The sequence below is a fragment of the Peromyscus californicus genome, unplaced genomic scaffold (assembly GCF_007827085.1).
Source record: "Peromyscus californicus insignis strain IS unplaced genomic scaffold, ASM782708v3 Scaffold_20__1_contigs__length_68692818, whole genome shotgun sequence".
Classification (NCBI taxonomy): domain Eukaryota; kingdom Metazoa; phylum Chordata; class Mammalia; order Rodentia; family Cricetidae; genus Peromyscus; species Peromyscus californicus.
The window spans coordinates 18,636,666-18,659,644 of record NW_026294503.1 but is presented as its reverse complement, the minus strand read 5'-3'; the positions used below and the strand labels follow the sequence as shown (position 1 = coordinate 18,659,644).

Here is a 22,979-nt window from a genome sequence, read left to right as displayed (position 1 = left end):
AGCCACTTTGGAAATCAGTATGGCGACTTCTCAGAAAATTGGGAATCAATTTACCTCAAGACACAATGATACCACTCTTGGGCATATATCCAAGGGATGCTCAATCATACCACAAGGATACTTGCTCAACTATGCTCATAGCACCATTATTTGCAATAGCCAGAACCTGGACACAACCTAGATGCCCCTCAAACGAAGAATGGATAAAGAAAATGTGGCACATATACACAATGGAGTATTACTCAGCTGTAAAAAAAAAACAATGACTTCGTGAAATTACCAGGCAAATAGATGGAACTACAAAATATCATCATGAGTGAGGTAACCTAAACTCAGAAAGACAATTATTGTATGTACTGACTCATAAGTGGATACTAGATATAAAGAAAGGATAACCAGACTACAACCCACAGCTCCAGAGAAGCTAGCTAACAAGGAGGACCCTAAAAGGGACACATAGATTGCCCTGGGAAGGGGAAATAGATGAGATCTCCATGAGTAAACTGGGGATGGGGGGAGAAATAGAGGATAAGGGATGGGGGATGAGAACACAAGAGAACAGGATGGTCAGGTTGGAACAGGGACAGAGTGGGAGAGCAATGAAAGAGATACCTTGATAGAGGGGGACATTTTGGGGATAGGGAGAAACCTGGTGCTAGGGAAGTTCCCAGGAATCCACAAGGATGACACCAGTTTGGACTACTAGAAATAGTGGAAAGGGTGCCTGAGGTAGCTTACCCCAGTAATCAGATTGGTGAATACTCTAACTGTCATCATAGAGCCTTCATCCAGTAACTGATGGAAGCAGATGCAGAGATTCACAGCCAAGCACCAGGCTGAGCTCCATGAGTCCAGTGGAAGAGAGGGAAGAGGGATTCTATGAGCAAGGGACATCAAGATCATGATGGGAAGTCCTACAGAGACAACCAAATCAAATTAGTGGGAATTCATGAACTTTAGACTAACAACTGTGGAGCCTCCACAGGACTGGACTAGGCCCTTTGCATAAACAAGACAGTTGTATAGCTTTATCTGTATAAGGGGCCCCTGGCAGTGGAATCAGGAGCCATCCCTGGTGCATGAGCAGTCTTTTTGGAGTCCATTACCTATGGTGGAACACCTTGCACAGCCATGATGCAGGGGGAGGGGCTTGGACCTGCCTCAACTGAATGTACCAGGCTCTGCTGACTCCCCATGGGAGGCCTTACCTTTTCGGGGGAGGGAATGGGGAGTGGGTTAGGGGGAAAAAGCTAGGGGGCAGGAGGAGGGAAAAGAGGGAGATCTGTGGTTGGTATGTAAAATGAATAAAAAAAATTTCTTAATAAAGAAAAAAGTATATTGGAACATCAATAAAAGAATGACTTAGCTATCATATGGGTGGCATTTTATTATACTGTACTATTTAATATGTGTCAAAACCTTGAGTTACTATTTAGCAAGTATTTAAAACATACCACAGTTTTCAAGGTCCTGTTTTAAAATTTTCCTAGCAGCAGGAAACTCAAAAAATATCTGTGACCTGAATTGGGGTGACAGGCACAGGAGAAGTTGGAAGGGGAAATGGAGGGGCCAGTGTGATGTAGATTTTGTGCTCATGTATAAAGTTCTAAAAGGGTAAACTTTTTAAATCAAAAATATTTGTGACCTGGGTCACTATGGTAACTACAGAATAAAGCAAATTAAAAAAAAACTACTAATCAAACATGCGGGTGTCACACATTACAGCTACATCTTTCTCTTATAAGAGAAGGTTCTCACTCTCAAATTCGTGCCCTCTTGAGCCTGCTCCAGCTCTACATCACTGCCAGGCAATATCATCTCTCCCATTGTTATGCAACCCTGAATGTGGTACCTCAGATGCCTCTCCCTGCCTAACTATCAATTGCTTCTAGCAATGACACACTTGAGCTTATTTCCCTGAGTTCTCAGTATCTACTTTTCATCTTTTCAAATAGAGATATGTGTTCGTATCTGCAATATAACTCCCCTTGATGGCCTTCGCACAAAGAAGAATATTTTCAAGCTGCCAAAATCAGTCCCAGTTTGACAGCTCCAGAGGCCCAAGAGTGGGCTTGTTGTGCCTATCCCCTTCATTCCTTGGTTCTTCCACCACTCTGATGAGCGCACTGTGGCAGTAATCTCCCTCAACGCAGGCCAATGGCCCCCAATTCTCTCCTAGTCTAGACACAGTGGCAAAGCTAACTCTCCAAAGGACTGGGTTCCCCGGCTGAGCCCCCAATTACCATTCTAGCCGTGTCTTTGACAAAATCTGCCTTAGGAATTCTCTTTCAGTTCTAAGTCATAAAAGCTTAATCTAAATTAGCTCAAACAACAGAAAGATTTTAAGTCATTGGCTCGTATAAATGAAAGTGAATATGAGGATAATTGAGCAGGTGTGTCCTAAGTCTAAGGATCAAAAGATGTTACTAAGGCAGATTATTGAAGGCAGATAAGATACAGGTGGGGCTCTGGAAGCTCTGGGACTACATCATTCCACATTAATATGGAAAGAGAGTAATTTTTATTCAGCCTCTTTATACAAAGACCAGAGACTGTGAGTATCAGGTCCTCAGGCCAGGAGGACTTGGCTGGCAGCCATGATGGACAGTGAGAAGGCAAGCTGAAGAGAACTGTCAGCCTCCTTGAAGCCATTGCGCCTGCATCTCTAAGGGCATTATTCCCTGTCCTGCTTCAGACATACCCACAGAGACATCTGAAGGTAGGGCCTGAGAGTTGCCACCTCTCGGACCACAGGTATAAATAATGAGCTGTTTGGTTGTGCTTTTGCTAGTTTTACTTGTTGATTTATAAAATTTTTAATTAAAACATAATTGCATCACTTTCAGCCTTCTATCAAAAAAGACTTTCTCATTTCTTTTGGGAACTGTTGGAGCCCATTTAGGCTTTACCCAGCAGGTGAGCCCGGGTACCAGATGTCTGAGATGGTCAGCACTTGGCTGTGCTGGGGGGAGGTCTTTTGCTCCACCCCTTAGCATTCCTTTAAATACTCTAGGGCAGAGACAGGCAGGGACTGTGGATAAGGATCCAAGCCCACCCGAGGCTATCCTGTATTTTCTATCTTTTTCTCTCCCCTCTTTACTTCTATCTAATATTTCCTGCTGCTCCTACTCAAGAGTACTCTGCAGAAAAGTGGGGATGGGATGGCCCCTCACAGGGAACCTCTTTGAGGCCTTGCTCAGAATCCATATCCTGAAGAAGGACCTCCCAGATTCTTCTAAAAGGTCTTAATAATAATCCTCTCTTTATCTAAATTCAGGGAATAGGTGTGCTGTGGACTGGAATCTTGAGTGATGCCTAGAACTTTGGAGAATGGAACATAGAGAAGACTTTTGTATTTAAGTAAAAAGACAAAATCTACCAGGACCATAAAGCATAAGGATTATTTTACAGAGAATGAATAATCTCTCTGAATTAGAACTGAATGATTATGTAAGGGTGTGGCAAGAGAAGAAGTATTAACAATTTATATGGCAGACTGATTGTGGAATATCTGAAAATCCAAGGAGAGAATTGTCTTTTTTTTTTTTTTTTTTTTTTTTTTTTTTGTCCTAGATATCAGAAACTTCCAATACATTGATCACTCTTCGTTTGGGAGAGTGGGGCTGAGCATAGAAGCGGCTTCTGAACCAGTTTCTTCCAGCTGCACGTGGTCTTGTCAGTTTAGCCCCATGCTCAACAAGATTTCAAGCAAAAGAAAAATGCTGAAGAATTTTAAAGACGGATGAGCCATGTTTAGAACAATCAGCTTGATAAAGATACAGCTCAAAACTTGGCAAGTATCAGTCAGTATCCATTGTGTTCCTTTACTGGTGAAATCACTTCTGAGTTTAAGGGTAGAACTCATGCAGTTGGATATGTAAGAATAAGAGGGACAGAAGGACTCCATGTGGATAACTGCCCACGCCTGCCTCACATAAAACATTTTGAAACAAAATGGCAACTAGCGAATTAGGGATAGTAGAGGTACGACTGAACAAAATGAAGGTTACAAGGGACACAGCTTCTCGCTACACAAAATAGAAAAGCGGACAGCCTTGCCTCTGAGATCAGGAGCAAACCAAGGAACTCACCTTAGCCACTTCTATTGGGCGTGCTCTGGAGGCCTTAACCAGAGCCAGTAAACAAGACAAAGAAATAGAAAGCATCCCAATAGGAAAGGGAGGAGCGAAATTGTCTATTTGTAGAATAATTCATCAATTTATACATCTAAATATGCTGTAGGAATATACGTGTATGCACATGTGTATGTGCATACATGTATATAGATATGTTTTCTCTCTGTGTGTGTGTGTGTGTATGAGTGCGCACATGCATTTTTGTGAGACGTTGGTGGCTTTTAAGAGGATGTTCTAGATTGGAACTGCCTATGGCCTACAGCAAATTATTTTGCCACTCCATTAATCTTTCAATCTCTTGTATAGAAATTGGGCGGTACTGATTATCTTTATAAAGTTTTGATAAAATGCTGTGTATCAAATCTGTGGTTATTTTGGATTTAATGGATCTAAAATTTTATCTGATTTTCAAAAACTGTAAAAATCTAAATACAAGAAGACTCCACCGCTAGAAGAAACACAGCTTATTCTGGAAGCTAGAAAACACAGTGCAAAAAAGAGCTGGGTGGAGCCCATTGCCCTCTATTCTCCTGTTTCTTACTCATTTAGACCTCCCTTTAGGTAACCAGATGAAAAGGAAGCTCCTAGGACATCGGTAACGGTGTGACAGGTAGCAGAGGTAACAGAATTGCAAAGGTTTTGATTCCATGTGTAGGTAACCTACAGTATTCTTTTACGTGTTTGGAGGAAAATAAAACAACACTATATTCCCAAACCTTCAAGCTGAGTAACTCAAATAGAAGACCATCATATCCCATTATATAACAAGAATTTTGAAATTTTCCATTAAATAAATGATTTAATAAAAATATAGAGAAGAGAAAAAAGTACTGAAGTGGAAATTTTGCATTTGCCAATAAATGAGAAAAAAGCTAAACTCCATATCAAAAGAATACCTAAAAAGTTCTCTAGAGCCAGATCCCAGAGTGCTCTCTGAAAAGGAAGAGACAATTACAAACCATATGGTTTATTTATTAAAATGAAATTATTAAAATTCAGCTTTCTATATTAGCATGCTCAATTGTGACTGAAAAAAATCTTAGGAAAACACCAAATCAGAAAACTACAGCTAAATTTCAATTATTAATAAATATTTATATTTTTCTATTAACTTACATGCAAATAAAATCATAGTTAGACTGGGTGAGAACAGAATGTCTTGTGTTTAATATTAAAAAACAGAAATGAATAATCTTTATACATTTCTGCTAAATAGAGAGGAGACAACAGATATTATAATATTTAAATCTTACATTAATTGTGTTACTGTCAGAAAATAGGAACTCAGACCAATAAGCAACCTTAGAAACACACTTTGTAACTTATAAAAAGGTTAATTCATGACAAGAATGTATTGAATATCAATGGAAAAATTATTATGTCATGATACTGGAAACTTTTTTCAGTTGTTTAAAAAGGGGATTTTAGTCCTTGTAGAATGCAAAAAAAAAAATCTAATTTTACATTGATGCACAAGTTACATCCAAAAACTGAAGAAAATGCATTAAAAAGCTTTTATTCTCTCAGTGGGTGGAGATTCCCAAGTTAAAAACAAAAACAATCAGTCACCTCAGAGTGAAAGTTCCGTAGTTACCTATATTTAAGACCTAAATTGCCTGTAGAAAATTTAAAGCTTCTCAAGTTAAAACACAAATTAAAAGGCAACCAACAAATTAAAATCATAGTTATAAACAATATAGCCCAGACTTAACACCCCAATATATAGAGTTATCAGAGATCAATAAAATAATCTGAAAAATTCTCAACTAGGAAGACAGTAAGAGGGAGGGAGGTGATGTACAGCAGGAGGAAACACAGTCCACTCATAAGTGTGTGAAATATTCTAACTAATAATTAAAGCAATGACTACTAAAACATTCATATATATATATATATATATATATATATATATATATATATATATATATATATATAACTTTGTGTGTGTGTGTGGGTGCATGTGTACCTGTGGAGGCCAGGATAGGGTTCAGAGTATATTTACAGGTAGTTGTGAGTTGTCCAACACGGATGCTGGGAACTGAACTCAGGTCCTCTGAAAGAGCAGCAAGTGCTCTTAACTACCAAACTATCTCTCCAGTCCCAACAAAGATTTTTAAAGAGTTGGATGAAAAATCATTTTCATGAGGAGTTTCCATACAGATGAATCATTTCAAGTGTCTGGATATAGGTTTGACAGATAATTCAAGGAGTCAGAAAAATATTCATGTCTTTCAACCAATTATTTCTATTATTTCCATTTTTAGAATCCCTTTCAAGGGATTAACTAGAAGGATAGGCAGAATTTTATCAAGATCTTCTTCATTGGATAGTCCAGAAGCAGGAAAAATCTCCCTAATTTTCTAACAATAGAGAAATGCTTATATGATATACTGTTTTGTTTGGGCATAAACATATTTTTAAATAGTATTTGATAGGATAGATAAGAGCATTCAGCATGGTCCCAATTACATCTTTTAAAAAAAGAAAAATTGCATGAGCTATGCACAAAAGATGCACTATAGGAAATACCCCATGGTGTTATTAGAGGTTATCATCTGAATGTGACATAATAATGGATTTTGTTTTTCTTCTATTTTTCAACTTGACTACTATGTGCCTACTGTCATGCTATACATGCAGAAAGTATTAACTACGTCTTTTAAAGAACAACCTAGTTATCCTTCCTATCGCGATGCAGGGGATTGTCTGTCAGTTTTCCTGGGCAGTACTTACCGACCACCTCTGCCACCATAAAGATGAAGCATATCACTGAAGCAGCACAGAGTCTCCACTTGGCATGCACCTGCTTGCTCGACCTGTTCTCTGTGGCCTTGAAGCTGCTGTGGCAGTGATAGATGCCTCCTGCCTCTGGCGGCTCTGGCCTGTCTCCAGGACACTGATCTTTATTCACAGGTTTCTGTTGAAGTTCTCTGTTGAGGAGGAGGATTTTGACAGGAGCAAGGAGTGAACGTGGTTGCAAACACACACCTCCCTGGCAGCCCTACTCATTCTCAATGTGGCTCTCAGGACATTTGCAAACTAGCAAAAGAGTTATATAATTCGGAGCTCTCTTGACATTTCCTTCTGAATTCACAACTGCTACCAATCACCACTTTTGTTGAGTTAAGGGAGTAGAAGGAAAAAAATAGAAATACTTAAATGCAAGTCTTAATTGTTTCATTATTAAAAAGGTTCTGGATATGGACAAAACTCACCACCACCATCATCATCAGGGTAAATTGTAAGGTTTAGCAAATATACTTCTGTAGATCCTACTACTTGTTTAGTACTGAGGGTTCATGAGGACCCTCAGATACCTGATCACCCATTACCTCTACCAAATACCCACTATTATTATGAAAGCTAGATCTCACTTGTGTGTCCCAAAATAGTAACTATCGTTCCTGCTCCAACACAAAGCTTAATTTGGGGACTTCCATGGGATCATAGATGGAGAAACTATTGATAAAATTTAACTCAACTGCATAGTTTCTTGACTGGAGTAAGTAAGTTTCAGAGAGGTAATGTGGTTTTTCTAAGGTCAAAGAGGCAGAAACAGCTGATGTAAAACCTCAGTTTCCCACCGTGCCACAGACTAACTGTCTCAATATCAGTGCTCCTAATTTGCTTGTAGTGGGTGCAGATGACACTGTCCATGGAGTTTGAACTAATAGGATTTTTTAATTCAATAAACATATTTGAAAACACTAATTAGTTCTCAGAATTAAGAACTTTACATTCCTAGCTCTGAAAGTTAAAATTTTAAATGAGCTTCTATCTGAGGGCTTATTTTATTTGGATTATCACCATCTGAAATTAAAAGTCTGATGATTTTGACTTAGCTAATAAGTATTAGGATCACTCTAGTTAATGTCATATTTGAATTTTTCTGAAAAAAATATATACATATAGTTATGGAAAAGCTAGAATTATAAAAAAAAAAGCATAAAGCAGAGAAAAATTGCTGGTAACCATACCCCCCAAGATACAATTATTGATATTTTATTGGATAGTGTTGCACAATATAAATATACATTTTTGTACAATGAGAGTCAATATTGGTTAGAATGTTTTGAGTTGTCTATACAGAAAACAAAAATTGTATTGAAAAGTTAATACATGAGAATTGTTGGTTCTGCTACTGGAAACACCTAAAGGAACCCAGGCAGACATCCAGCACTATTCAGACAAGGCTCCAGATCCATTTCTCTCCTTCTAAGCTCTTCTTTACCCTCAGACTGAGCTTCCTCCTGGCCTGGAAGGGTTGTCAGGGTGTATCAGGCTATGTCCGTGGGTTTTCATATGCAAGTAGAGAAGTTATCTGCCTTGGCTTGAGTCTGAAAGCTTCCCCCGCCCCGCACCCCTCCCCCGTGCCCCCCCCCATGAGCTCATATATTTCAACTCATGATTGCAGCCTCTATAACTGTTTTTGGAGGTTTAAAGTATGGGATTTGGCTACAGAAGTGGGCTCTAGGACCAGCCTGTAAATTTTATAACTCCTCCTTGATTTTGGTCTCTTTCTCTGTGCTTTCTGGTAAAACTAAGATATGAGAGGCCCTGGTACATGTTCCCATCACAAGGGAGCTATTTTGCCATGTCGTGACAGACAGAAATCTCTGGAACCCATGACCACAGCGAAATCTTTCCTTCCTTAAGTTGATTTTGTTGGGTGTTTGTCACAGAAATGAGGAAACTAATATAATATTCTCCCTCAAAACTGACCCAAGAGTCTGAAGGCAAACCAATTTTGTCAAATGAGACCCATCTTCTATAACCAGAGGACTTTAGCTTAGAGCTCATTACATTTAGCTGCCTAACCCCAACCATGCTGCTCCTAGAACTGAGAATAGAACAAATTCTACACCACCACCATCCCTCCCCTAATCAACTTGGTACAGTGTGGGCATTGTTTCTATACTATTGTTTGAAGAACAAAATATTTCCTTCTGGTTTTTTTTTTAATTTATAGAATTTTAACTTGTATGCTTTAAGTATCTTATCAAGAAAGCATACCTAATCCAAGATTCATAGGTTTATGCCTATGTTTTCTTTTAGATGATTTATAACTGCATAATTTTAGCACCTACTTTAATGCCTATGATCCATTTCAGTGAAGTTTTTTTAGTATGGTGTCAGAAATATATACAAATTAATCATTCTGCGTGTGAATAATTAGTTGTCCCAAAAACATTTGTTGAAAAAAATCTTCTGGAAAGACAATTGACCCATCCAATTGATTTATATGTGTATTTATGCTACTATCACATGTTGTGAATTTAACTGTGTATTTACGCTTTTTCTGTGTTTTTATTCTATATTGTTTTTAGCCTATTTAATCCTCTTTTATCTCTCTCTTCTACTGAAATCCTTCTTCCCCTTCCTACTTTTGTCTTCTTTTTGTGTGTGTGAGTTACCTGGATGAACAGAAAAATATTCTCTCTAGTGTAATAGTGGCATAACAATTATGGAGATAACAAAGTGCTTTCAGATCAACTTTTTGTTAAGTTTTTTTTTTCCAAGACAGGGTTTCTCTGTGTAGCTTTGCGCCTTTTCCTGGAACTCACTTGGTAGCCCAGGCTGGCCTCGAACTCACAGAGATCCGCCTGGCTCTGCCTCCCGAGTGCTGGGATTAAAGGCGTGCGCCACCACCGCCTGGCTGTTAAGTTTTTAAAGCAGAATATGTGACACCTTGTGAAGTGGGTACCAGGAACTGGGATGTTGTTGCAATAGGCCTAACCTTGTTTCTTTTTGACAAAATGTGGACTTTGGGACTTTGGATTAGAAAAGCAGTTGAATGCTTTAAGTGGGGTTTAATGGGCCATACTAGTAGGAGCATGGAAGACAGTGGTGCTGAGGATGGTTTAAACTATAGGGGCCCAGCTTAAGAGGTTTCAGAAAAGAAAAATATTAGAATGTGGCCTAGTAAAATTCTTGTGATATTTTGGCAAAGTTGGCCCTTGTACAAAAAGGCTGCCTGAGGCTAAATTGAAGAGTTATGTATTAATATCTTTGGCATAGGAGCTTTCCATACAACCTAGTATTGAATGTGTTGCTTGGTTATTAGTGACCATGCTTATGCAGATCTATTACGAAACAGAGCAAGCTGAGCAAGGAAAAAATACAAAATGTACAGTTTTAGGAGAAAAGGGACACTAGGAAGTGTAAACAGACTAAAGAAAATCCTGATGCTAAATGGAATAAAGGGAGTTGCAACATCAGGGCGAGATGCCACCCAGCTAAGCTTTCAACTTGTGAAATGAAATTAAAAAGAAAGTTTAGGGCTGGTATAGCCTTTAATCCCAGCACTGGGGAGGCAGAGTCAAGAGGATCTCTGAGTTCAAGGCCAGTCTGATCTACAGAGCAAGTTCCAGGACAGTCAAGTTAGACAGTAAAGGAAACCATTGAAGACATAGAAATGGTCAATGTATTTGAACAAGGAAGCCATATTGCACAGCCCCAGCAAGCAGTAGAACTAGGCAACTCTAACATGAGGTTCTGGATTTAGCATCAAGGATACAATAAAGGAGTGCAGAATCTCCCTCCATGACTAAGAAAAGCCACTGAGTCCAGGTATGTATCAGGGGTGTCCTTCATGGAGGCACAGAGAGATCATTGCAAGAAGCTGTAAAGGAAAAGCTGGAACTGCCTTGGAGGCCCCAGGATATTGGAGATGCCACAGTTGTGGGATACCTGCCAAGGAAAGCCACTAATAGGGAGTGGAACCAGCCCAAGGGAAAGAAATGTGTTGTAGTCCACAAAGCTGAATGGAGTCGGAGATCTGAAGAGCATTTTGACATCTGACATAGAGATGCAGAGTTTGGACTTTTCCCAGTTGATTTTTGGTCTTGCTTTGGTCCAGTATTTCCTTACTATGCTCCCTTTACTCCCTTTTGTGATGGTAATATATATCCTGTACCGTTTGTATGTTGGAAGTATATGATATGCTTTTTTATTTTGATTTTACAAGGGATTACAGTTAAGAGGTTTGCCATGAGTCTCTGAAGAGATTTTCAACTTAGGACTTTTAAACAATGTACAAACTGTTGTAGAATATGGAGACTTTTGAAGTTGGACTAAATGCATTTTGCATTATGATAGGGCTATAAGCCTATGAGGGCCAGGGAGTAGAATATTGTAGTTTGAATGAAAATGGTCTGTATAGGCTACTGCATTATTTGAAAGGATTAGGACATATGGCCTTGTTGAAATAGACATGACCTTTTGGAAGAAGTGTGTTACTGGGGGTAGGCTCTGATATTTCAGCTCAAGCAAGGCCCAATGATTCCCTCTCTATTTCTGCTGCCTATTTAGATGTAGAATTCTTAGCGACCTCTCCAGAACTATGTCTGCCTGTGTGCCACCATGCTTTCCACCATGACAATAATGGACTAATCCTCTGAAACTATATGCTTTTCTTTATGAGTTGCCATAGTCATAGTGTCTTCAGAGTAATAGTCTTCAGAGCAATAGAAACCCTAAGACAGGCCTCCACATTTTTTCAAGAGCATTGTTCTGTTAAGTCCCTTCTGTTACCATAGAAATTGTGGAGTCTACTTGTTAATTTCCCTTAAAAGGATACCTTGTGTTTTGTGTTGATCACATTAAATTTCCATATCAGTTTTTGAAATTTTACATCCTAACAGTGTTAATTCTTCCACTGTACCAACATGGGGTAGTTCTCACTGAATTGTATAATTTCTACAATGTTTTGTAAATTTTAACATAAAATAGAGCATTTTATTTATTTGATGAATTATTTTTTTTATTTTTAATTTATGAGTATGGGTGTTTTGCTTGCGTGTATGCCCATGCACCACATGTATGTAGTGTCTGCAAAGGCCAAAAGGAGGGATTAGATCCCCTGGAACTGGAATTGCAGATGGTTGTCAGCCACCATGTGGGTGTTGGGAATCAAACCCAGGTCTTCTGAAAGAGCAACCAATGCTCTTAACCAATGAGGCATCTCTTCATCTCTTTTTTAATTAATTCTTAAGCATTATACTCTTTGTATGCCACTGTAAGGAGAATTGCTTTCTTAACTTTGTTTTCATGTATTTTTGCTATTCCTATACAAAAATGCTGTTACTTGTATATATGTATTGTTTACCACTGCTTTACTGAACTTACTAAATCTAAAGTTTCTCAGTGTATTCTTTAGCATTTTTATGTGTAAAATATATTATCATTTGCAAATTGAGTTTTCATTTTTCCTTTCTAATCTGATGTCGCTCATTTTGTTTTCTTGCATGAAAGTTTTGGCTAGAATACCCAGTGCAATGTTGACTAGAAGCAGTAAGCCTGGGCATTGTGATTTTGTACCTCATCTGAAATACAGTCAGACTGTTTTCATAATTATGATATTCCATTTTAGGGTGTCAGGAGCTTCTCTTTGGGAATGAAGAGAGGGCCCAGGGGGGTGAGTGCTTAGAACTTTTGCAGAAGAACTGGATTTCAGCTCTGAGTACAGACATAAGGGTTCAACTACCTACCAAGTCAGGCATCTCACAACTACCTGTAAGTCCAGCCCCAGAGAACCAAGCACCCTCTTCTGGCCTCTCTAGGCATGTGCACTCAAGTGTGCATGTGTGCATGCAAGTGTGTGCAGGCACACACTCACAAACATATGCACACACAAAAGTAAAATAAATCTTTTAGTATGAAATGTCAAGGTATAAATCTGTTTGCTTGTTTCTTCTTTTTTCATTAATTAGTTAGTTAATTAATTAATTAAGGTTTTTGCAAGACAGGGTCTCTCTATGTAGCCCTGGGTGTCCCAGAACTCACTATGTAAACCAGACTGGCCTCAAACTCATAGAGATCCACCTACCTCTGGCTCCAAAGTGCTGATCCTATGTGAATTTTTTATAGTTTTTTTCCTTATTTCTTTTGTTTGTTTGTTTTGTTTTTGTTGTTGTTGTTGTTGTTTTCGAGACAGAGTTTCTCTGTGTAGTTTTGGTGCCTGTCCTGGATTTCTCTCTGTAGACCTCTGGCCTCAAACTCACAGAGATCTGCCTGGCTCTGCCTCCCGAGTGCTGGGATTAAAGGCATGCACCTTTGGTGACTTGGCTTATCCAGTTCAGCAGCATCCATTTCCTCTGGTTTTCCATGCCTGTGAATCCCCTGTGTTCCTTGAGGATACTCATCCTTGTACATGTGTATCTTTACCCTCTCCTTACCCTCCAAGTGTGGTTGTCATTTCAGTTGCCCTTTCTTTGTCTGTCTCTCTCCATGGCCTCACAATTAAGTCTCTGGTTGTTCTGTCTATACTGGTTTCTCACCCAGACTTTGCGCTTCAAAAATTGCCTCCTAATTGCTCTAATATACAAATTATTCCATAATGCAAGGGGTTCAATTAAATTTGGGGCTTGTGTTAGTTTTCTTGAACTGAAGAAAGCATCACAGCGTAGATACCTTAACACAACAGAAATTTATCTTCTCACAGAACTGGGGTTTAGAACTTCATGGCCAGTTTGCTCGTAAATATCTGCACCAGTCACGATCTTACTGACTTAATTATGGCTGCCTTCATGTACCCTCTCATGACTTTTCCTCATTGTACACACAAAGGAGGAAATGAGCTCTTTGGCTTAGCCTATGTGACTACTATTTCTGTAATGACATTTAAACTTGGTTGCATCCTTAGAAGCCATATATTTTTAATAAACCCATACTGGGCCTTTGAGTGTCAACGTGTGAATTTGGGGCGTGGGGAATACAAACATCCAGCTCATCACACACACCCCTTTGCAGGGTCACTGTCTGTTGCCAGGCTGTGGTTAGCATCAACTCCAGACGGGATCTGTACTTCTGACATCTCTGGCGGTTACCACTTAACTTTTAGCTGCTCTTTCACTAGTCTATTGCTCTCATGAAGCATCAAGCCCAGTTCCTCATTTCTCAACAGAAAAAAAAAAGAACTCTATTGTTTTCATCCATGTTCTTCTTCTTCTTGAAAACAGACAGTCCCTCACTCCTTCCCGAGACACGTGTTTTGTGAACATGTTCTTCATTTGCTGCATGTGCCCTGAGGACGACTCCAGAGACAGCAAAAATACAAAACCTGCCAGTTAAGTGTTTGCTAAGAGCACTGGAGAGAGAGAGCTCAGTCAGCAAAGTGCCTGCCAGGTAAGGAGAAGGGCCTGAGTTTGATCCTCAGAAACCATATACAAACCCAGTTGTGTGGCATGTGCTTGGGATCCCAACAGTGGAGAAGCAGAGACTCACTGACCAGCCAGCCTAACCTACATACCAAGTTCCAGGCCAGCGAAAATGGAGGGAAGCAACTGAGGAATGTCCTCCACATGCACACACATCAACACACACACACACACACACACACACACACACACACACACACACACACACGCTGTTGAAAAGATTCTAGCATCTTACCTCTACCATCTATCACTGTTCTTGCTTCCACTGCACTTCTTTTTTGGTTTGGTTTGGTTTGGTTTGGTTTGGTTTGGTTTGGTTTTAAGACAGGGTTTCCCTGTGTAACCCTACTTGTCCTAAAACTCACTCTGTAGACCAGGCTGGCCTCGAACTCACAGAGATCCACCTGCCTCTGCCTCCCAAGTGCTGGGATTAAAGGTGTGTGCCACCACCACCAGGCTCTACTGTGCTTCTCAACAATGGAACAAGAATTACAAAGGAAGGAGAAGGTACACCCTAGTGACCACGGCCCTGACAAAGCTCAATATTCCTCCATCCTATGGTGAAGTATGTAAAAAGATAACACCCAGCAATATCTGTCATGTTAACATCTAGGCCTTGAGGCTTGCTATAGCCTGTTACCATGGTAACAGTGATACTGCTGTGGGCTTGGGCTATGTGACAGCTATCAACTTCCAGTCTTGTGCTGTTTCTATCCTGAACTTCCATGTCAAGAATCTCAGGCTTATGTAAACAGAGACAAAAAGAACAAAGACTCCAGTCAAAAGTCAGCCCAAAGACTCCAGGTAGGTGAGGAAAGGCACCTTGGAGCTCCTCTTTTAGACACCAGAAGGAAATGGGCTCCTGAGCAAACCAGAAGAAGGTCGTGCCTAAGTCTTCACTAATAGAGCTGTGTGCTATAAGCCACCAGCTGTGGGAACAGTTCACTGCAAGCCAACAGCTATAGGAAGCAATCCCTCTGTGGAATTAGACAAGGTTTCCTTCAAAATTCAGTATCTCGACAGCACATCACTACTTAAATAGGAAGCCCGTGGTGGGTAAAAGGGATCCTTGGAGAGGGAGAAGAAAAAGATTGTTAAGAGGCAAGGCTCAGAAATGAAAAAAAATGCAGGGGCAAGGGGGTTGGAAAAGGTGGAGAAGGACTAAGAAATCTACAAGGTACAGATTGTCTTGGAAGCAATTAGATTAGGTTTTGAGCCCATGTAGTGTGTGGGTGCAGGAGAGGAAAGACAGTAAACTGACCCACTAAGAGCATGGATCCTCTCAACTTTCAACTCAGCCATCTGACCTTACGAAGGCATGCCCTCCTTTTGGCATCCACTTTTTTTCCAGTGGAAAAATAGAGAGATCAGGATTTTAAAAAATCTGTTCAAGATTAAATCTTTATCTTTAAAAAGAAAATACTGAATGATTTCATGGCTCTTGTAAACTCTACATTTTGGAAACCATATCTCGTTCACCCTATGAGGTGAACGAGACCATTACTATAAACTGCTGGCTGATTGTATTACAGAATTCTAATAACCTATTTTAATAGGAATTATTGTTACTTCAATAACATAGAAGTATTCCTAGGGCTAACATCATGCTTTCCAATGTTTCTACCCAACCCCATATGAGGCTTTGTTTTTAGTACATATGAGGTCAGTAATTGACACCTCAAATTTTCTAAGAAAATAATTCTTTTAATATGTGACGATAGATGTCCATCTTGTATGCTATTCATTTGTAAAACCAAGTTATAAATATTCTTTAGGGAAAGTCCCTTTTGCAGTTTTAATATATTTGATGTGATCAAATATAACATTGCTTTTAGATCATTAATTTGGTTCTACAAAATAAATGAAAATATTACATGCATTATTAATAAGTACATTTTCTCTTAAAATATGCTCTACCTGAGTCTATTTCACTCATCCACTTAACTCCCACTTGGCATGATCTTCCCATATATACTGAGCTCTCTTTCTTACATACATCTTTCTTTATAAAGCATACTTACATCTTTCTTTATTTTTCAATGATCTCATTATGATCCAATTTCCTCTCACTTTATTTTCTTTTTTTTTTTTTCCGGGCTTGGAATTAAACCCAGAGCCTTTTGCTTGACACACACTCTATCACTCTATCACATTGCCTTACTCTCTATACAACTTTCCCTTAAATCTATTGTGATTCTATTTTGTTTTGTTGAGTCCTTATTCTATCGTTTCTGGAATTTTTTGCTCTCATCCTCAAACCCAGGTAAGCCATAGCTTCTCTTAATGTTTTCTCTTAAAATTCTCATTCAATGTCCCCAGCATTATTCTGTATCTATTCTGTAATCATTCTTATACACAACTCATATTAGTCTCTTAGTTTTAAATAAACAGACATCTAGGACTAGAAATATTTTCTATTCAATTATATATACATCACATAAGATAGGTGTGTTCAATCAATAATTGTTTAAAATGAAAATCAAAGAATATATTACACATGATGCCGGTGAAGACATTAAAAGAAACTGGAAATATGGAAACATTAAATTCAGCTACATTTATTATAGGAACATCCACTGATATAAAATAATCCATTCATTAGTTAATCCTGAGATGAATATAACCTGGTTTTGAGCCATCATTGAAAAGTATTATTTTTTCTCCTAAATACAATTTTGACAGTTTAGTCTCTAACTTAAAAATAGGAAGTTGAAGAAAAGCAACAGCAAACGATTAGACTGTCCTTGCATGCTTTCTGTAATAAAAACCACAGAAGGAAAAAAATGCCTTGATGAACGTTTCTTTTATGAACTTACAGTGTTTAAGGAATCACACCAACTACACAGACTACAGTATGTTTCAGGATAGGAATCACACAAATCAGACAACCTCTTCAGAGATGCTCCAAAATGACCCCAATTTGCAAAGCAGAAGTTTACCATTTCAAAGCAGTAATATATGTCATCTTCGTGTATACTCGAGTCACAGAAAATGGCAATGCAGACATAAGTGTCTTATTACCTGTCTAGAGTGAAGGTGTACCTCTTGGTGGCTTGGTCGTTCACAAGGTAAGTTCTCTCAAGAAACTCCATGGCAGCTGAGACAGGAGTTGTCACTGTTGTTGCTGACGTTTGACTCCCTGCTCCGTTTTGGAAGAAAAGGAGCGCTGGGATTCCTATATTCACACAGTTGCCTAAGAAAAGAGACAAAAAGCTTCCAGTATTGAGTTAACAGGCCTCCTACATCAGTGTTGGTGGTGGGTCTGTGAAATTTCGTCTTCTTGGAAGATCATCTGGACTCTTTCTATCACCCACAGAAACTGCTTTTCTGGGAGACTTGAAGGTGGAACCATAAGAGGTCTCTTCGTGTGTGTGTGTGTGTGTGTATGTGTGTGTGTGTGTGTGTGTGTGTGTGTGTGTGTGTGTGTGTGTACCCATGCACATAATGTGTGATCTCGCTGTGCTTTCTAAGGGGTGGAGTTGTTCAGGGATTACCTGCTAATGCTGATGTGGGGCTCAGACCTTCAAAGCACACCTGAGTGAACTGCAAATAACCACCCTTCTGTCTTTCTCTACACTAACCTCATTTTATTTTCTTTTTGTTTGGTTCCCCCCACAAACATTTCTCCTGGGATTTAGCTCAGAGACAACCTCTAAGTGGATGTCAGGATTTTAACTCTCTTCTCCCAGGACCATTTTTGGATTTCACTTCTGAAGTGGGGAACAAAGGTCATTAGTCACTGTTATCTATGATCTGAACCCATTCTGGATATGGACATCTTTGAGAACCCTTGACAAGCTCCCTGCTGGGTAAATAACATCCCTCACAGTAAAGTACATCCACCCTCAGCTGAGTGTAGAAGACCCAGCCCAGGCTGCAGCATCAGGCACATCAGTCACAGTAGATCAGGAATGCAGCCTTCTGAGTTGTTCCCAAAAGAACTTCAAGTCACAAAATTCCAAGGATTGACACATTCCTCAATTGCACATGGCCTTCCTTTCCATAGATGAGAAGGAACAGGAGCCTGGTCAAACAATAGTCATTTGAATACAGACCAAAGATCTACAAAGACTTAGTGGAGGAGACTGTGAGGCAGAGCAGAGAAGAAGGAAGTGCCTCAAACCACTTTGTCCTTGTTGCCTTCTCCTTTTTGATTCCATCTGCTGAAAACTGAGAAAGGTTTAGCTCCAGAATAACTTCTCAGCCTAGTGTTATGGGGGTATGCCATTTTGTCAAGCAGAGATCACTCCCAATGCCCTAATAGGATCAATGTTATCCTTTACAAGGGGAATAGGATGTGGTGGCACTGGAAGTCAACCATGAGAAAGAAGCTGCCCTTGTCTGAGGTCCATCACATCAGTGGGGAGCCATACATCTGGCAAGCTACAAGACTTCAAATATCCTCATTTGTAATATAAATTCTAAGGGCTCTGCATAGAACACTATTGTCTGACTATTAACTTTGCTCTGACCGTGAAGAGTCAAAGAAATAACTCTAGGGAGGCAATCTGTCCTTGCTGGAGAAGGCATAGATGTCAGAAGCTAATGCCAGCAGTCTAAAAACCAAAGTATTTCCTTCTCACGTACCCTAAGTTACCTGAGAAAAATATCAAGTTATTCTGTGGAGACAAATTAGACAAAAACAGAAAACAACTACTAATCCATCTGGATGACACAGGACTGTGCTCTGTTGCAAGAATCATTCGTGAACAATTTCTGGCACAGAGGAGAGGAATCAAATCCAGAAGGATGGATGCTGAAAAGACAGGCAAGCAAGTACAAATCTAGCTGAGACTCACTAAGACTGAGACAAAGGGAAGGACAGACAACACTGGGATACAGAAAGGAGAATGCTGCCTGTAGAAACCGTAGAAAAGAGCAGCCCTCAAGTCTGAGACTGGACCATAAGCTTCGTCATTTGTTTAGACATGGACACACATTTGGAAGTGCTCATGATTCCGTGAGTACAGAGGTCACATAATCTTGCAATGTGGATTGCCTGTGGGCAAGGACAGGGGGAATAGGGAGTATTGGTATAGGATAAGGTGAAGCAAAGATGAGAAAATAGGGAACAGGGACCAAACAAAATAAGACAAGAAAATATGGATTGATTCCATCTAATTATAAATTTAACTAAAAGAAATTACCCTGGTCATAGGCTCTGTACTGAAATTTCATATGTTGGGATATTATTAAATATGCATAGCTATAAAATATGTATGGACACATGTAATATATTTTAAATTAAAAATTAAATGTCTATATTTTTAAAGTATTGAGAAATTAGATACCATTTTCATCAAATATTTATAAATTTCTAAGTGTTATTCTTGAAGATAATTACTGTATATCAAAGTATCTCATGTAAATAGCTTAAGGGCAGAGAATAGTGGATTGTAGCAAATAAAACTTCCATGTTAGAAACAGAATTAAGTTTTGTAACCATAAATTTAAGTACAGCTAAGTTATGATCAAGAGTTGCCTTTATGTGCAGCTGAAAAGATGGCTCAGTGGTCAACAGGGCTTGCTATGCATGAAAGCCAGAGGACTTGAATCAAAGCCAGGTGTGGTGGTACTCCTGTAATTTAAGCATTGGAGGGCAGAGATGAGGGGGTCTTGGGAGCTCTATGTTCAGCCAACCCACCTTCTATGGTGAACTTAAGGTGAGGTTCAATGAATACAGTGGAGGGAGCTAGAGGAGAACACCTTACGTCTTCCACCAGTCTCTGCATGTGTGAGTATGGGTATCCCTGTCTGCACATGCACCCATGTATACACACCATGTACACATGGAAATAGTATTAAAAAATTTAAAAGGCTTGTGTAAAATATTCTCACATTTGTCACAACCTTACAAACCCACTTTAATTGCATTATCATCTTCCTTCCAAATGTTTAGTCAGCACAATGCTTATGAAAAGTTTTGTAACCTCTCCTAGCTAATGTGGGTCACTCTGTCATGAACTGCCCATGGAGGATAAATAGTCCTAGTTGGATACCACAGGAAACACAGGGAATAAACTAGAAAAGCAACTCAGATCAGAACAGAAAATCCCCCTCTTGTTGACGGTTGGCTTTGGTGGGCATTCTGCTGTTCATCTCAGTTTCCTAGGCAACCAGCTTCCCAACCACCCTGAATTACAGGTTGTCCTCTCCACCCACTCTCCATCATAAGCTCACTGCAACTGAAGGGGCAAAATGCAATTTACAACAGTTACCTCTGAGAATAAATATTCTGTCAGCCACAGAATAACACGGAGATAACAGCTTTGGCTTCCTGGAGCTGGCTGTTTTCGGCACCAATTTCTTATTAGGATTTTGCAAGCAATAACTAATCCTTGCACACAAAAAAGCATTCCTACAAGATTTTATAACATTTTGTTTGCTGAAGAGGGTGGCATATATGCTGTAACACACGTATAACGGTCAAAAGACAACCATGGGAGTTAGGCTTTTCCTCTATCATCTGGGTCCCAGGGATCAGATTCAGATTGTCAGTCTTGGGGGCATGCACCTTTACCTGCTAAGCCATCTCACTAGTGTCTACTTACATATTGTTTTATATTTCATTTACAGAAAAGATATATGTTTCTATGAAATGCTGCTAGGATCACCCCAGACACAGCACTACCAATTTCTGACGGTTTGTGTTCCCCTAAATAAATTTATATTTCAAAAACATTTACTGATGCTATTGCTTGCATATAACTGTCATCTAGAAGGGGGTACAAAAGCAATCTTGTTTTCAATCATATATTTGGTTTTTCATCACGTTTGGCTCTTTCATATTTTGTGGACAAGAAGAGGGATATTAGTTTAATACCTGAGCTTGTAAATTAGAGAGGTTCAGTTTCAATTTCTGATGTCTGCACTTCCTTAAATGAACAAATTGTGTAGCCTCTGTATTTTTTCAGGTTTTTTGTCTATAAAATGGGAACATTAGTAAAGTTCACCACATAGTGTTTTTCTGAAGCAAAAAAGAGAAAAGTAACTAATACAGTTTGTATATATATATATATATATATATATATATATATATATATATATATATATATATTTAGTTTAATCCCTAGCATAGGACAACAATCTCTAACATATAGCCACACACTGCTGTGTACTCAGTCACATTCAAGCACGATGGCCCAGTCTTAGTAAAAGGCTGTGAATTACCAATGAAGGGAAGTATCCATGAGGAAGGTAGTGGCCACTGGAAAAACCCTGGGGCCTTGAAATCAACATCAGTTTAGATTTTTCAAAGGCTCTGAATTCAACTGTCTCAATTTAGACATTCATGTCTGCCTCATACTGCCCCTTTCCCAGTAAAATGCCGTTTCGTATCGGCCCCCCATTACAATGTTTTCTTCAACAAGGCAGGAAATTCACAGTCTACTGTAGTGCAGATTTCCATGTTCCCACACAGATGATAACAGTCTTTCTTATTTCCAAACTGAATAGCATTTCCACAGCAAGGTTATTTCCACTGTGTAAGTTTTTCAAAAGTTCTAATATTAAAACAAAAACATTGAAATTTTGATTGAGTTGTATTATAAACAGCATTATTAAACTTTTATTTTTATCTAAAGTAAACACATACAAAGCATCAATAATTTCAAATATTTCATATATTACTGCCAAATGGACTGAAAACCATCCAATTTTATTTTTTCCCCTTGATAAATTAGGGCCATATAACTTTTTCCTTTAACAATTTTCATTTTTAAAGATGTTGAGCATTAGAAACATGTCAGGAGAAGATCCAATTTGTATTTATTGAGAAAAGATATGATAAAATATTGATACTAAAACAATAAAAGAAACACTTTATTAAGTCTCATAGATCCAAATAAATAATAGAAAAGTAAACTAGAATGTGTTGGAAAATATTGGGTCTAGATGGTTGACACGCTTACGCTGACTATATTGTATCAGTTATTCTGTATGGAACAGTTGCTGTGCAAATTTGAACTAGTTGACCCTTAAAATCATCCTCTAGGTCAGGTTGCTTTTGTCTTACAAATTTCAAAGCAATTGTTTTGAGCCTTTCTAATTCCACAAGTACTTATGTCTCTCTCCTTTATTTTATATATGCAAACAAGGGGTTGTGCAAAGACCAGAGCTGTGATTTGGGCTTATTACAATACAGAAGGCAATCAAATATGTCCTCTGATATTGCTCTTCCTTGACATAAGTGTACAAAACAGTCACTCAAAGCTAAAGCCCTAAATTTCTTAAATTAGAAATCACAGCAATACAACTCTCCTGTCCATACCTGGAATGCAGTATTAGAACCGCATCAGTACTGTCTATTGACTGTTCTTGGGTGGCTTGAGAGGCCTGTGACTTGTCTTAAGGTGAATTTTCACAAAGCCTCCAGATGAGCCACAAGAGAGCAGAGCTCATCTTCTCCTGTGAATTCCAAAGCCTGGATTTGTGTGGCTTCTGGCTGCCAGGAGACAAACAAAGGGCTGCCTCAGAGGTCCTCTGGCAAGAGCAGAGGCATTGCTTTTCAATGTATGCATGGAGGGATGGCATTGTCTTCTCCCGCTCCGCAGCACAACCACAAGGCTTTACAACTAATTCGTCTCTTCTGGTATTAGTGAATTTGCTTCCAGTGAGTTTACCGTTTCAAGTGATGCTAATCCAGTTGTGGCAAATCTCACCACTATTGTATGAGTTCTTTGAATTT

At 39.0% G+C, this 22,979-nt stretch overlaps 1 protein-coding gene across 1 annotated transcript in view; it reads right to left on the bottom strand.

Moving 5' to 3' along the window:
- Slc30a8 (solute carrier family 30 member 8) overlaps positions 1-17,620 on the bottom strand; it is a 38,454-nt gene extending 20,834 nt beyond the window's left edge. Inside the window, exons 1-2 of the mRNA XM_052747804.1 lie at positions 17,315-17,620; positions 6,870-7,066 (exon numbers count right to left, since the gene is read on the bottom strand). Coding sequence (XP_052603764.1) covers positions 6,870-7,066; positions 17,315-17,385 — 268 coding nt within the window. The 5' untranslated portion in view covers positions 17,386-17,620. The remainder of the gene's footprint in view (positions 1-6,869; positions 7,067-17,314) is intronic.
- Between the last annotated feature and the right edge of the window lie 5,359 nt (positions 17,621-22,979).